Source organism: Drosophila simulans, chromosome X, assembly GCF_016746395.2.
Source record: "Drosophila simulans strain w501 chromosome X, Prin_Dsim_3.1, whole genome shotgun sequence".
Taxonomy (NCBI): domain Eukaryota; kingdom Metazoa; phylum Arthropoda; class Insecta; order Diptera; family Drosophilidae; genus Drosophila; species Drosophila simulans.
The window spans coordinates 18,766,256-18,778,202 of record NC_052525.2 but is presented as its reverse complement, the minus strand read 5'-3'; the positions used below and the strand labels follow the sequence as shown (position 1 = coordinate 18,778,202).

The 11,947-nt window shown below is 41.8% G+C and overlaps 1 protein-coding gene across 3 annotated transcripts; it reads left to right on the top strand.

Annotated features, from left to right (window-relative positions):
* The first annotated feature begins 3,239 nt into the window (after positions 1-3,239).
* LOC6726442 (monocarboxylate transporter 7) lies at positions 3,240-9,584 on the top strand. Of its 3 annotated transcripts, none has more exons than XM_039296815.1 (5): positions 3,240-3,289; positions 6,783-7,252; positions 7,342-7,468; positions 7,814-9,106; positions 9,185-9,584. In XM_039296815.1, exons 2-5 carry the CDS (start codon positions 6,959-6,961, stop codon positions 9,325-9,327), a joined length of 1,857 nt encoding a protein of 618 aa, XP_039152749.1. In that variant the 5' UTR covers positions 3,240-3,289; positions 6,783-6,958; the 3' UTR covers positions 9,328-9,584. The 3 variants fall into 3 exon arrangements, with proteins under 3 accessions (XP_039152749.1, XP_002107399.2, XP_039152750.1); XM_002107363.4 differs by lacking the exon at positions 3,240-3,289 and adding an exon at positions 5,468-5,569; XM_039296816.2 differs by lacking the exon at positions 3,240-3,289 and adding an exon at positions 5,480-5,565.
* The last annotated feature ends 2,363 nt before the right edge of the window (positions 9,585-11,947 follow it).

Sequence of the window (11,947 nt, the reverse complement as noted above, 5' to 3'; positions counted from 1 at the left end):
GTCAGCATATTTATAAAATGGGAAGTTTAACTACTTTTTGTGTACTTCGTTTATGCATAAATGTAGTGATTAGAGGGTAGGATTAAGGGCATTATTAAGGCATATCTCAACGTTTGGGGATGATTTTAAAGAGTTCATACTACATTTAGTATGCATTTTACTCAAAGATTACTTAGAAGAAATAAATATTTATCAGATTTTCGAGGGCTTGTTCAATATTCGTCAAGGTTTTAATTAATATATAAATAAAATCAAAAGTTGGTTTTGTTCTATATGTGCAAATGCAGCTTGTTGAACTAGCTTATTAAGATTACTTAAAATCTTTGTGTATCTAAATGTAAAAACTTTGAGAAACTATTTAAATAGTTAGAGTCGATGTTTTCCACTTGAGAACGATTTAATTAAGTTAATAAAATTCATTTGCCCGTTGGTAGAATATGTGTAAACATTTTTATTTGCATATAAAGCGTAACAATAAACCAATAAATAGATAAGTGAATATTGTGTACGTTTCTGGTTCGGCATTGAATATTTAAAATGTATGTTATTGTTGTTGAAATACGAAATAAATGCAAGCATATTAGTTTGACTATATTTGTTACCAATTTATTTATTAGGGGAAACGAGGTTAAATAATTTTATTGCTACGCAGAAGGCAACTTTGAAATTTCCCCTAAAAGTAGGCTTCAAATTTGTTAGCTTGCCATGTTTTGCAGCATTAGCAACAATTATTTATATATTTAACACATTTTAAACTCAAGACTCCACTTTAAATTTATCTGAAAAACACTTATAAATTATATATTTTTGATGGGAAAAAGGACTTTCTAAAACCATATTTGTTTTAAGGGTTACAAAAAAGGCGACTATAAAGTAAATCATCTTTTAGGGTTTGTTTTTCAGTTTCAACGTTTTATTTATACATTTAATGACGTTCGGAAAGATGCATTTGCCAGAATTTTAGAATTTTAGTTGTGCAATTACAACTAAACGTGCTTTTCCATTGAATTTTGAATATTTCGCAACCGAGTAATTACACTTAGTTGCGTAATTTGTCAAATTTTACATTTGGTTTATTGCGATAAATGTCTTTAGTTCGTTAAAAATCTTCTAAAATCGTTAACAATCTTCTTAACCTTTCAAACGGAATTAAAAATCAGTAAGTGAGTTTGCTTGCTTTCCGCCATGCGAAGCTTCACTGTGCGCCGCATTTTATAACATCTGCGACATCCGCCAGTCCGTCGATTCTAAAATTCGAATACTGAGCTTATCTCTGGCGGTGGGGGCAGGTCTCAAATACTACAAATATATTCCCCGATTATATGGCCATGTCGTGGACATCGTCACTTGGACGACAAGTAACTGCTGTTGCCGCTGTTTTATTTGCGGGTCGACACACCCACCTTGGTCTTTGTACCCCGGTGGCAAGTATCGAAATGAAAAATGGAGAATGCCAAATTCCAGGTAATCAAGCTATCGCCGCATTGTAAATGGCACAAACGAACCAATTCGCATTCTGACCACTCCAGATGGACGAGGAGCAAAGGTTGTAGACGCCCCCAATCTTTATTGGCACAAATATCGATATATCGAAGCAATTTCGTATTTTTCCAGTCAATATCACAAGTTAATCATTCGATGCTCCTGCAGGGTACGGTAGGTTATCCCTAAGATCATCGGACAGAAAAATATGAATTAGTTCGCAAGTCTATTTTTAGCACTTGACACTGATAATCGGACAGATGTCAGAGCAGAAGATCCCAGATACCCCGACGAAATAATCCCAATCCGAGCAGAACCTTTCACTTAGCGCGCTCCCAGTCCTCGATCTGGTCATCACCGTCATGCGTCACGGGCTCCAACGGCCTTGAAGTCAAATGCAAACTGCTCATATACATATGTACCTAGTGGGACTCCCTGGTCACAGTCTGGTCTCCGTTCCAGTTCCAGTTACAGTGACAACCTGTCAGCTTCGGGCCAAAACCAAGGACTTAACACGCCTGTCACTTGCCGGCCAACTATGCGCACTTCCTGTAGGCAAAGTCTGCTGGGAGACGCAAGACGCACAGTGGGCTGTGTGCTGGTGAAAAGGCACTGTAATTATATCCTGTTCAATTTTTTCGTGATATTTAAAACATTCATCTCATATCTCAAACAAAAGTTTGAATTGAAAAGAAGTTGTCTTATGTAAGTGTGTGGGAGTGGGAGTGGGATGAAGTTAAGATTTTTTTATTGATTTGGCCTAGAGCTAAACGTTTTATTCGAAGCCAAGGCTAGAAAACATATAGCAGTAGTTCAAGATCATAAAAAAGCCATTCTAATTGGCCCAGAAACCGTATTCATAGACCAACACCAAACTTTTGCAGCAAAGCTGTGCTCGTTTGCTCGCTTTAAATTAAAATGGCTAATTCGGCTGGCACTCGTGGAAATTGCGTTTTCCAATTAATCAAATCACACTTTGCCCCAGGGTGGCGTTGGCGGTCGATGGCAAAATCAAATTCTAATCGTCGACGCTATCATAATGTATTTATGAGTTGTGTTATTTGTTTTTGGTTTTCGCGTACCGTGCGTATACGTAATGCGCTCAGTGCGGAGTTATCTGTGTGCACCGATGTCCGTGGGTGTGTGTGCATATGTACATATGTATGTCAGCATGTGTGCATATATGTATGTATGCACATATGTCTGCCCATATTTGCCGCTGATAATCGGGTCTGCGACGACAAAACTAATTACAACAACAGTAAAGCAAATACAGTGGTAACACGGAATAATGCCCTTATCAAAAAACGCGGCAAGGCGGCGCAACAACAAATGCAAACACAGGCAAAAAAAAAAAAAGAAAATAGAAGGCAGAAGAAGAAGAGGAAGAGGTGAGGCGGAGCGAGCAGGAGCAACGGTAAAGGTAAAGCTAAAGACCAAAATAACACGCACACAACGACAAACGGGAGCAGTGGAAACAGCGAGCGCGCATTGATGTGTGCCAGTGTGTGCGTTGTGTTTGGCCGTTTAATACTATAATTCACAAAATTGTTCAGTTCAGTTCGCGCTGGTGAACGTAACGGAAAAGTCGTCGCCTGTTGAATATACACATCTATATATGTTTTGATACACATATATATTCTATTTACTTGAATTGCCGCCGCCGCCGCTCGTCGCGTTTTGAAATCTTCATCTTCTTCTTCTTTTTTTTTTTGGTGCTTTTGTTTTTGTTTTGTATCTCAACTTTACTGCAGCATAACAACAACAACCGACGGAGGAGAGGGGAAATCATTTACAAAAATAAAACGTACGGCCCAAATACATAAATATATGTACATATATATATATATATATATATAGTGTGTGTGAGCGTTAGCATTTGTATTTAAGTTTAGTAGCAATTAGCACTAGAGCAGCAAACTAAATGATATTTTTTTTACCCGAAGCGCGCGCTTTTCGCGAGACACGTGCGCCATACTGAATAATATGTGGGGCGCATGTAACGCAAGTATCTGAAAGATACTTTTTCGAAATGTATGTGAACTTGAAAACACGTTTTTCGAACGCCTGCGCCAATGTGATTACAACTCACCAAAATCACTTCTATCGGTGACATTACCGGTAATAACAACAATTTTATTGGTGAAACCAGATAGGCAAATATTCTTGGAATTCCCCAGCGCATTTTACTTGTTTCTTATCAAAGTCTGCGAAAAAGTCAAGTTTATGATTAACATAAATCAGATACCTATGGTGCAATAGATCATTTGTAATGAAGGTGAAGCAATTTCACCACTTCATTGTTATATATTCAGATATATTTTACAAATAGTCGGCGTATTGTGAAATGTCGACGAATTGGGATGAGATAATTTTGAGCGTTACGTATCATTTCGATATCGGTGCATACGTGCTGTGCTGTTCTCCCGCCAATCAATCAATCAATCCGAATATCAATCAAAGTGGCTACTCCTCTCAAACGGAGCGATTTCGCCTCATAGATACTCATAGGATGTATGTATGTATGTAGAACCACAAACCGTGGCAAACAGTGGCTACCAAAAGGTAGTAGTCTACCGGCCGTAAATGTTTTTTACGGCATCATCTCCATTCCGACATCTTTGTTAGGCCAATGCAAATACTCCTTTATGGTGTGTTAACAATCATCATACCCTGGCTTGGTGGGAACTTAATGGGTGGGGAGGGGCAGTCATATAATGCGGAAAGCTCTAATTATACAAATGTTTGTGTTTGGCTTTAGACGGCTCTTGATCGCCTTAAACGACGCGAGTTAATCAAGCACTTGAGGCCAATAGTGTGTATATTTTCGGTGGAGTACTTAGATGGCTTTTCCGAAACGCTAATCTCGAATCTTGAAACTGATGTATTTGCGAATAACCCAAGCAATAAACAGTTAGTAAAGTTATTAACATCAAACTTCTTTGTGGGAAGTGATAGAATCAGGAAACGACAGTTTATTTGCGGTCAAAGTTTACACATCGAATCGATTCACAATTAGCTGATTATAAAAACTGTATGATTTCATTACGCAAAAGTACTACAGTGGTTTAAAGTCTTATTATTTGGTTATTAATTGTTTGAAAAACAACGAGTAGCAGCTGTTCATTCGATTATATTTGATGTGTGTCAACTAAATATATCTGTTTCATCTCTGTCGCCTTTTCAGTCATTGTGCAACAAATGTAATTATTCAGATGAAGATAGACTTAATTGGATTACGTGGGCACAACAAAAAAGATACAATTGGCATAATCTGATTGGTTAATCTGATAAACGAATTTCACTGGATTCCCCAACGAATCCCGCAACAAGAACCAGTTTCGAATTATGATAATTAACTTAGCACATTCAGTTATGCATGCTTAATCACACCACAAGATACACCACTTAAATATGCATCTTAAAGTCCGTTCTTTTCTCTGCGTTCTAAGCATTTTTTTTGGTGCAGAACCTTATCACGTGTGTCTTGTCTTGCCGTTATGGCCAATTTCTGCCATGTGCCTCTGCTGATGGATGATTGGCATTGAAAAATTCCACAGCTGTGGTCATAATCGTATCCACTCTTGCCAGGCGCCTTCGATAACGCAACGAGCTGATTCAGTTGGACTGAAAATTGAAAACTGAAAACCTAAAACTGAGGTCAATTAGGCCCATTATATGCGGTTATATCGAGTAACGGAATCACAATTCGCTAGATAAGCACTCGTCGAAGAGTCAAAAGTCTGATCCTACCCACTGTGTGTGTGTTTGGCATGCATGGAAATGTGTATGTTGCTGATTGCCTGGCAATTAAAGCACTGTAAAATTGATATTTGAACAGCGTTTTACTGGCCAACTAACTTGTTCCGTGTGGCGCGACCTTTAGTACACGCCGCTTACCGCTTTCTTAGTGTATCGCTGGCGAACTTTGCCAGCGAGTCTTATCACTTGCCCCCATATACTTTTGCAGTGGTCATTCGCGGGGATCGGTTCGTTTGGGTTCGGTTCGGCTGGGGTTCGGTTCGGTTCAGCTGCTGGAGCAGTCGCCAGACCACTGGTGGCCATTCGGAGTGCGATAGAGCAGTGAGTAAGTGGGACAGTGGGTGCTCCGAGGAGAACTCGAACACAATTCCATAGGCATTGTTTGTTGCAACGATGAGCGGAGTGATGATTAAATATATAGTTTATAACAAATTTAATCGGTAATAGGCGCAAAGAAGCGACTTTTCTTGCAGTGCAGTGATTCCGGCGATTGATTGGTTGTGAAAACCCCTGTGTGCCGGATATAACCGAGGTGCTACAATCTAATTAGACGATATCGGCGCGCGCTAAGGAGTGCGCCTTATCACATGGTACCTCCTCCCCCTTTCCCCCTTCCAACCATATGATCTCATTTAAAGACCCACATGCCGACAGGCCCTGATACATGTCATGAATGTATGCATGTACATTCATATATCTCGATGTTTCGGTGCCTTTGTCGCCCAAGTCGGCTCAAGTATTTACGCTGGACACTTACTTCTGGTCAGCAAACTCTCGGATACGGGTTCCGAATTCGAGAAAAAAAGCAAATAAAGTTCGTAACTTTTGCTCTCCCAAATGAAATCGCAGGCAGGCGCGATAAGGCGGCGCTCTCCCGAGCAACCAACCAACCAAACTGACTAAACTGACTAACCGAACAAACGATCATCATCATAATCATCATAACCGACAATCGAACCCATTGACGTTTTGATGAGCCGTTGTTGGTTGGTGTGTTACCGTTTTTATATAATGGGTGCTAAATCGATGCTATTTACATACCTGTCGCTTTTAAGGCAGTCACGTTTCCAGGCCTCGAAAATTTCACCCGCCCGCCCTCGAAAAACCCAAAAATATCAAATCGTTTAGCACAAGATGAGTGAGAGTTGCCCAAAATATTACGCAGCCTGATTGATCAGTCAGTCGAGCTTGTGGCTTTCGTCCCGCCGCCTCGCCAAGTCTTGTTTCGATCTAAAAAATTAATAAATAAATAAAATAATAATAAAAGTACATCAATTCAGCTGTAAACGGCTTTTTAGCCTGTGTAAAAAGCGGTTTTTAAGTTCAATTATTGGTTTGTTTTTAATTTAAGTGTTTGCTTATCGTTACTAGTTACATTTGGAATATTTTATTGTGAGAGAACTCTTTAAATGAATAAGCAATGAATGTGCAAAATGAAACTCAGAACTCAGCAAGCCGAAATAAATAAAGTGATGCTTAATACAAAAACATTCTATTTGAGTTGCACTAACGAAGTTTGCAATCTTCCCGCTTTTCAGTGCACAGAATTGCAATCACTGGTTCCAGCATTCGATCGCACCCATCAATCCGATTCGAGCAGTAATGCAACAACCGGCCAAGAGCCCGCAGCGCTAAACCATTCCAAGCCCCACGCTCCCAGCTCCAAACCCACCCAATCCTAGTCCAGGTCGCCCAGCGTATCCACAGTTCCAAGATGACCGATAATGGGAACAGTCAGAAGAACAACCACAACAACAATAACAACAACGATGAGGCACTCAGACTGAGGCTACCGGAAGAGCAGGCAGAGCAGCTGCTGCCCAAGAATGGATCAGCCGGCCAGACCAAGATAGCGCCTCCTACGCATACTCATTCCATAGCCGCCGCGTCGCAGCCACAGAAGGTACCAGCGAAAAAGAAGCGGGACAAGAGCGATCTGGGTGAGGATTTTGTGGCGCCCGACGGCGGATGGGGCTGGCTGGTGTCCGTCGCCAGTGGCGTCAACATTGTGAGTGGCCATCGCATTTACTCGCCTGTCTGGACATAGATATTCACTCTCGCCTCTTTCTTCATTCCCATTCCCATTCTCCACTCCAGCTGGTGACGTTCGCATTGGCCCAGCAGTTTGGCATCCTGTTCCGCGATCGCATGGCTGGTCTAGGAATCTCCAGCTCCGAACTGACCACCATTATCAACACACAGATTGCTGTATCCGCATTTACAGGTGAGATTGTGAAAACAATATATATGAGATAGTATTATAGAGTGATGGATATAGAGAGATATTCAAAGTCATGAGCAGCCTTAACTCTCATTTGTATGTAGTCCACGTAGTGACGAATCGCAACGAGACTATAAGATTTATAATATCGCGCCATATCACAAGTTGTTTGCGATTATCTGATGAAAAATCTATAGTATTCTGAATTGAGTGATTTTTAAATATTAAAGAACTTGAAAACTTTTAAATCAATTTAAATGATGAAGCCAAAGTACTACTTCTTCACAAGCCATTAAGTTTCAATTTTAAACTACGAGACAACAATTAAATTCGATTTCTTAATCAAAGGTCTGCTGAACGGCCCGCTTTTCCGACGCTACACATACCGAGTGGTGGCCCTGGTGGGATCCGTGCTGACCTTCCTGGGACTCTTCTGGATGGTTTTCGCCGACACCTTCGCCGTCTACATAATGAGCTTCTCGATCCTGTACGGATTCGGACGAGGACTGACGGTATCCGCTTCCTCGCTGGCGGTCAATACATACTTCAAGGTGAAGCGACGCACTGCCACAGCCTTCCAGTTCGGAGTAGCCGGCCTGGGACCGATTGTGTGCCCCTACTTTGCCACCTACATGCTGTACGAGTTCGGTGTCCAGGGGACGACACTACTCTTCGCCGGCGCCTCACTGCACACGATCGCCTGCTCGCTGATCTACCAGCCAGTTAAGTGGCACGTGGTGAAGCGGGATCGCGATGCGGAGGCACTGCAGCAGGTCCAACCGCTGGCAGAGCGCGAGGATCAGGACGACGATATTATCAAGAATGTTGTGGAGCCGGAAACCCCGGTGCTGCCACGTGCCAATGACGGTTGGTTTGGCTCGCGGGCCTCGCTGAACAGCGTGGGCACCCGTAATCGACTGAACACCTGGGAGAAATCGGACAGCAATGGCCACGTGGAGCTGAAGAGGCTGAGCAGTAAGGACTCGAATCCAGGGCGCCAGCTGCGCAGCATATCCGTGAGTCACAGCATTAAGGAGGAGGAGGCCACTGGCTACAATTCTGACCACGAAGTGCACCACACCGAGCTAACGGAGAAGGAGAAGCAGGAGCTGGAGGATGAGGAGGAGCGCCAGCGCCGCAAGAAGCTGCCATTCTACATGAAAGTGGTGATCTTCTTTGACATGGATCTGCTGAGGGATATCACGTATGTCAACCTGGCAGTGGGCATCACCCTGATCAACTTTGTGGAGATCAACTTCGCCATCCTGACGCCCTTCATCCTAAGCGATCTGGGTTTCAATAAGGATCAAATTGCCCTGGCCATGTCCACGCTGGGATTCTTCGATCTGGTGGTTCGATTCCTCATACCCCTGATCACGGCCAAGATCAATCTCAGCAACCGCACCTTCTTTGTTGTGGGCATTTTGGGCATGTGCATTGGCCGCATGTTCCTCTCGATGACCTCCAATTTCTACGTCATGATGGCCATCTTCCTGTGGTTGGGCCTCAACAAGGCCTTCCGCACGGTCTTCTGGTCCCTGATCATTCCCAGCTATGTGCCCCTGAAGAGATTGCCAGCGGCTGCTGGGCTGCAGCTGCTGATGTCCGGCACCTTTTCGATGATCTTCGGACCGCTGATTGGTGAGCAATAGATATACTCATACCTCTATATAATTGCAGTTTCTAATCTTCTAATTGTGTAACCCAACGCTCATCCAGGCCTAATCCGGGATCACACCAGCTATGCGGTGACCCTCAACCTGCTGAATGCCCTTTGCGTGATGGCCTTTGCCGGCTGGTATCTGGAAGACTTCATCCGCGCCCGCAGCCGGAAATCGCCACCCGTCAAGTCAATCAACTGATCAACTTACCATGGCGTAGTTCTACTCAGTGCCAGCAATTCCAGGACCAACACCGTTCCCCCATCCATCCTAACTTTAGCAAAATGTTATTCTTGTTATCGCATTTGCCCAGTGCTTTTTTTTTATCTGTATGTTTATGTAAACTATATTCAGCGTGTACATTGTGTATATACTTTTCGAGTGTAGCAGATTAATTGTATTAAATATTGATAATTGTTAAATAATATGCGTAAGCTGCCAATACTTAAACTTTAAAACAAGCGTTTCATTGAAGCTGTTCGAATGTTATACCTAAAGTTAGTAGTAATTCAAACCTTTCGATTGGCGTATCTCTTGATATAATCGGACAATCACAGACTTTAAATTTTTGTGTGGTGCGATTCGTTACTACGTGCCCTGGTAAGCGATCAGTCTCTTCATTATATGATACAATTTCTTGTGATGCAGCAATAAAGTCGAATCACAATTTGTTTGTCCATCCGTCTGACAGAATCCAAAGTTCAACATCTAACAAAAATCTTATGACACTGCGGAAGAAAGTCCAACTTAATTGGAAGGAGCACGTGAATATCACGAGCCTACTCATCACAACATTCAATGATCAATGATCAATGACACTGAGAATTGATGCGGAAAAATTGAACAAACACTGGTGGCAAGTTGACTACTGAGAACTTTTTTTTTTTATTTAGACTTCATGCAACTCTGAGTATTGTATAATACAATATGTAATTCGCATGAAAATTTAGAACCTCGACTATTAGATACCCGTTACTAAGTTGAAGCGGGGGTGATAGAGATGTGCGAAAAGCAAATCGAACTATATGATCTAAAGAGGGTCATAGAATCCAGATATAACGGCGTGAAAGGTTAAATCAAACCTTTAAAACATATTCGATTTGATTGAAGCTGTTATCAATGCAAAACACCTACACTGGATGGAGGGAAGTGTAGAGTTGTGTTATCAGCCCGTTGACCCAAAAATTAAATGTGCAAATTTGGCGTGCTAAAGAACAAACCAGTTTGGTCGATGACAACAAAACATACAGCAATGAATGGGTTAAGAACCGGGAATAAAAATGATATGTAACTACGCCAGCGGAAAGTTACAGGGTTAAAAAACAGTGTTTAAAACAATCTCACAACGAGGCGATCAGGTTCAATGCACTACGATGCTTATCAAATAGATCGAGAGGAAACATACTGAAAACATATGCCAAAATCGGGCAGGAAGCTATGGCCAAGTGCTCGGTCCCTACCAAGTCAATGACAAATAATTTTGTCGCAGTCGGTTTTTGTAACCACGAGTAATGTCGCCATCAGCGGAACTAAATGGAAAAAAAAAGCAGAGTGAATCAAACCAAATCGACCACCTTGGGCATACCGAACACTCTTTGCCCGCTACTCTCATTTTTAAAAATCCAATCCATATTCAATTCGATTTCAATATTCCAAAAGGTTTAACTTATTGGAGGATATATGTATCTAAACATATAGTGTAAGTACTATCCATTTTTAAAGGTGCTGCGGGTGGGTCAGTGTTCTATTGCGCGCATAGTGGGTGGTAATTCATCTTTCGCACAACTGAACCCCTACTAAATCCTCTTTTCATCACAAATAAACGAAGGCACCCACTTGTGGGCATCTCACCCACGGAGAGTGGGTGGCGTAACCAACTGAGCAACAAGTGGAAACAGGAAACAGGACTCAGCAGCTGGACTGCCCATCTAGCCTTTTTATAGCTACAATTTCAATACGATTCTTTTCTACATATAAAGCGCTTATCCATAAGATACTTTCACAAAAATGTTTTTTTTTTAATACATTTTTTTTATAAATATAAGCTCAATAATTCATTTTGTGAATGGTTAGTTTGACCCGAAAATTGTGCGAAATCAGATATTATAGATATTTTTGCCAATTATAGAAAAGGGGTCTGTTTTAAAGATCATATATCTATACGTTTTCCAAAAACGTTTTAAAGAATTCAAGTTTATTTTGCAAATCAGTCAGGACTGACTAGTTTGTTCGAGATCGGGTCAATAGCCTGTTAGCAGGTGTGTAACCAATGGGGGTGGTTTAGTGGCAACATCGTACAGCAAATCAACAATCTGTTGCCGGCAGTTTCAGCTTCAGGTACTCGCATGCAAATGCCACGTGGTTGTGTGCGGTGTCATTGCCCCACTTCCCCCCTATCCGCCCAGAAACTCCAGCAATTATCGATTATTTGTCAATCTTTTGGGACCGCGCTGTGACCTTAGATATATAGTTTAATTTCCTTAATTAATTATAAATACAATTCAGTACCAATGTTGGGTAAACTATTTCTATTTCATGCATTTATCCAATTTGCAAACAGAAAGAACCAACAATTAAAAGCCAGATACAATATTTCAAATTTCCTGATCTCATTTACGAGGGCGCACTGTTATCACTCTTTCACAAAGACGCAACAAGTTAACAGAAGAGAAAAGAGGGAGCGAGAGAGAAGAGCGAAGAGCGGAAGAGAGAGCTGGCTCATTTGCGCAACTGCAGCAGCGTCAAAAGGCCAAGTGAAGAACGCAAAGAGGAGAACGCGAGGAGAGGAAGAGCCTGCGAATGCAGCGCAACAACTGCAGAC

What these genes read in the sequence shown, in the direction of transcription:
- LOC6726442 (XM_039296815.1), top strand. Translation starts at nt 6,959, where the DNA reads ATGACCGATAATGGGAACAGTCAGAAGAACAACCACAACAACAATAAC. An exon ending in TCGCCAGTGGCGTCAACATT is followed by an intron (nt 7,253 to 7,341) that starts GTGAGTGGCCAT and finishes TCTCCACTCCAG; the next exon opens with CTGGTGACGTTCGCATTGGC. An exon ending in GATCTTCGGACCGCTGATTG is followed by an intron (nt 9,107 to 9,184) that starts GTGAGCAATAGA and finishes ACGCTCATCCAG; the next exon opens with GCCTAATCCGGGATCACACC.